Here is a 3,560-nt window from a genome sequence, read left to right on the forward strand (position 1 = left end):
CTTTAAATGAAGTTGATGTTAAGCAGAGGGATGAGTCAGGTCACTATCAGGCTGCAGATTGACACAGTCTTTCCTGCATTTTTATTTTAGACTGTAACAAGGTCCTAAGGATGGAAAGTTGTAAAGTAAAGCTTTGTCACCCTGTGACATAAATCTGAGAAACTCAGGTATGTTCTTGTGTAAAAAATAATTAGTGTTGGTATACATCTAATTAAATGGCTGCCTTTAATTTGCACAGCAGCCACTGTCTATCTCTGAAATGTACTTTACTTCAGGAGGCAATAAATCCACCTGCCCTCGTGTTGTTTTGTCCCTCTTATTGACCTGACAAGGGGAAGCAAAGGAAGGAGGCTGAGAAAAAAAAGGAGAGAGTGAAGAAAGGAAAGAGGAGACAAAGATACAGCAGATAGGAGGCAACAGCAAAAAACTGAGAAACCAGCTGCTACACCTGTAAAGAAACTTAAATAAAACATCCTATAGCCTCTATAACAAAATAAAGCAGACAATCATCAGGAGCACCTATAACAAATCAAACTGGGAAAAAAATCATAACAACTACAACACCAGCAACAAATAAAGCTGCTACTTATTAAACCTGCAGGACAAGACGGTTGCTGTTTAAATTAGCACATTAGTGACTGTGAGGAATTAATATTGTTCAGTGGTGAGTGTGATCATGTAAATGTGTGAAGCTGCAAAGATCAGATGCAGACAAAGGGGCATTCCCCAAGACCTGGACAGGCTGCCTCCTTTTGCTTGGTGCACAGTCTCAGGGTGATGGAACTGGGGTGAAACCCTCCATCGATTGTGAGGAGCTGGTCTTGGTATCTGTGGCTTCCATCTCCTCCTTTGGCCAGGCTATTATACCAGCTGGATGTCTGATGACTGGTAGGAGATACGTGTTGATGGCTTGGACTTTGTTCTTCCTGTTAAGCTGATTCTTTGAGACCTGCCTTACTGTTTGTAGGACCTTGGTTGTGGCTGACTGTGTTGCAGCTTCTTCATGGTGTTCATTAGCCTGTGGTATCCCAGCGTATTTGTAGCTGTCCTGAACATCTGCTATGTTGCCTTCTTGTAGTTCAACCCCTTTAGTTGTGATTATTATCTTAATTTCCAAATAATATGAGTAAATTTATAAGATAATAGGTTTTGCTTTATCTCTCTTATTTATCTTTTCATGTAAGAATGGTGTGAGACATGCTGTTATAGTCTTTTTCCTTTATCTTAGTGTTGTTCAGGAAGCTAACCTGCATGCCACCTACTGAGATCAGAGTCCTCCAATCAGCAGCTCAGTCCTGGCTCTGACCTCTCCTTGTGTTTTCCCTCCACCAGCTGGACTCTGCAGTGTGTAAAGAAATGTCTGTATCGGACACTGAGGTGTCTGACGTGACGTGGACAGACAACGGTACTTTCAACCTGTCAGAGGGACACACGCCACAGACGGAGAACTCAGAGGGTGCGCTTGTTAGCTTTTTATCAAACCCAACTAGTTTAAAGTCTGATTCTGCTTCCTGTCTCGGTTACATGTGGTTTTACTTCACAGATCTTGATAAGGATCGGCGGCACGACAAACGGAGACGATGATGATGACCTCAGGCTTGGCCTTCCCTCACCTCCATCTCAGCCCCAGCAGCCAATCAAATCAAAGCTCACACCTTCTCTTCACAAAGACCAGTCCTCCGACAAAACGTTGGAGTTGGTCAACCAGATGGCAGGTGACGTCATCACCACCGCTGTCACAGCCGCCATCCAGGAGAGAATAGAAGCAGCAGTCTGCTTCATGTCTTTGAACGAAGACCCTGAGCGGTCGAGGCTCCAAGAGTCGACCCAGCTGCTGGAGCTGGCCGAGGAGTCGGACAGCGAGGTGGAGGACTTTGAGCTGTTGGACCAGTCAGAGTTAGAGCAGCTGGAAGGAGAGCTGGGGCTGGGAGAGGAGAAGACGAAGCTCAGAGAGGACGAACAGGCCAAGACCGACAAGCCAGCCTCTTCTGGGTTCTTCTCCAAACTCCTCAGACGCCACTGATAGATGAAAAGTTCTGCAGGGGAGGGTTACGGGTCACAAAGGACATGTAGAGGGGAGACCGGGGTGTTCTGGTCCCAGACAGTTTTTGTGCGGTTGTGAGAACACAACGTTTCCATGTTTCCTTTTCATGTAGAGGTAACAGCAACATTTCAGAGTGATCACTTTCACAAACATGGAGGTTCTGTCACCAGAATCAGCCCGGCCTGATGCTGAGACCAGAACCGGCCTGATCCAAAACCACAGGTAAATGTTTTTATTTCTGGCCTCACCCCCACTTGCGGCAGAGGGATAGGCCGCTTCAGCAGGTTGCTCAGCCTCAACACCTGGCTCTCCTCCGCCTGTAGTTCCCACAGCCTGGGTTTTATTAACAACTTTGATGCTTTCTGGGAGCGGAGGCATCTTTTTGGGGCTGACGGGCTCCACCTCAACTCACGGGGCTGCCGTCTTCTGTCCGCCAATTTGGCATTTGGTGTACAGCACCACTGCACCCAGCCCACTCATCACACCAAACCCACTGCACCTGCTGACCTGTCCATCACGGATTGATGTCCCCCTGGTCCCAGCTCCTACTTACTCAGTTCCACTTTTAACAGCAAAGTTTGCAATACTGGACTTGGACCTCACATTCCTCCACACAGTTCATCAATTCATGTCATTATCACATTCAGAGAGCAACCACATCACCACAAACCATATCATACCGTAAACATCAATAATCTCAGGCCTCTTCCAAAATGTCAACCAGTACCTGCCTCTTCAGTTCAAATGTCACCAGTCACACTCAACATGGCACTTTTAAATATACGCTCTCTGTTAAATAAGTCTTTTATTGTCAATGACCTGATTTTAGACAACAAACTAGACTGTTTGTTTTTAACTGAAACATGGTTGGGTTTGGATGCACCTGTTGTTCTAGCTGAGGCCTCCCCGCCAAATTTTAACTATTCTTTCTCTATAAGAACTGGTAGGAAAGGTGGTGGCACAGCATCTTTAACCAATAACACTCTCACCACCAAACAGATTTTATTTGATAATTTTACCACTTTTGAATATCACGCCATTGTTTTTAGCAGCCCTCCAATTTTATGTGTCACCGTTTATAGACCACCCCAAAAATGTGCTGCTTTTATTAATGAGTTTTCAGAATTTTTATCAATCATACACACAACGTACAACATGATAATTTTAACCAGTGATTTTAACCTGCACATAAATAATCCTTTAGACTCTGTTTCAAAAGAATTTTTAAACATTCTTAACTATATGGATTTTACGCAACATGTCACGCAGCCGACTCACAACAGAGGACACACACTGGACTTGGTCATTACCTATGGCCTTTCTGCCAGTGTGTCCTCTGTTGTTGACTTGGCTGTCTCTGACCACTACTGTGTGTTTTTTAACATCACCGGTTTTATTCAACGGGAGACCTCAGTGCGAACTGTGAGGAAGCGCTATCTAACCTCTGAAGTGGCTGCAAATTTTATCAAGGTTTTAGATAAATGTCCTCCTGTGATTTTACCTGCACCCTGTGATT

At 44.9% G+C, this 3,560-nt stretch overlaps 1 protein-coding gene across 1 annotated transcript; it reads left to right on the forward strand.

The window, feature by feature from the left end:
- Window positions 1-1,317: 1,317 nt before the first annotated feature.
- Window positions 1,318-2,203, forward strand: LOC121644070 (reticulophagy regulator 1-like; the record flags this gene model as incomplete). The annotated part of the gene is made up of 2 exons (XM_041991770.1): window positions 1,318-1,496; window positions 1,555-2,203. Coding segments are annotated over 2 exons (648 nt in total), but the record flags the coding sequence as incomplete, so codon positions are not given.
- Between the last annotated feature and the right edge of the window lie 1,357 nt (window positions 2,204-3,560).

Source organism: Melanotaenia boesemani, chromosome 8, assembly GCF_017639745.1.
Source record: "Melanotaenia boesemani isolate fMelBoe1 chromosome 8, fMelBoe1.pri, whole genome shotgun sequence".
Taxonomy (NCBI): Eukaryota; Metazoa; Chordata; class Actinopteri; order Atheriniformes; family Melanotaeniidae; genus Melanotaenia; species Melanotaenia boesemani.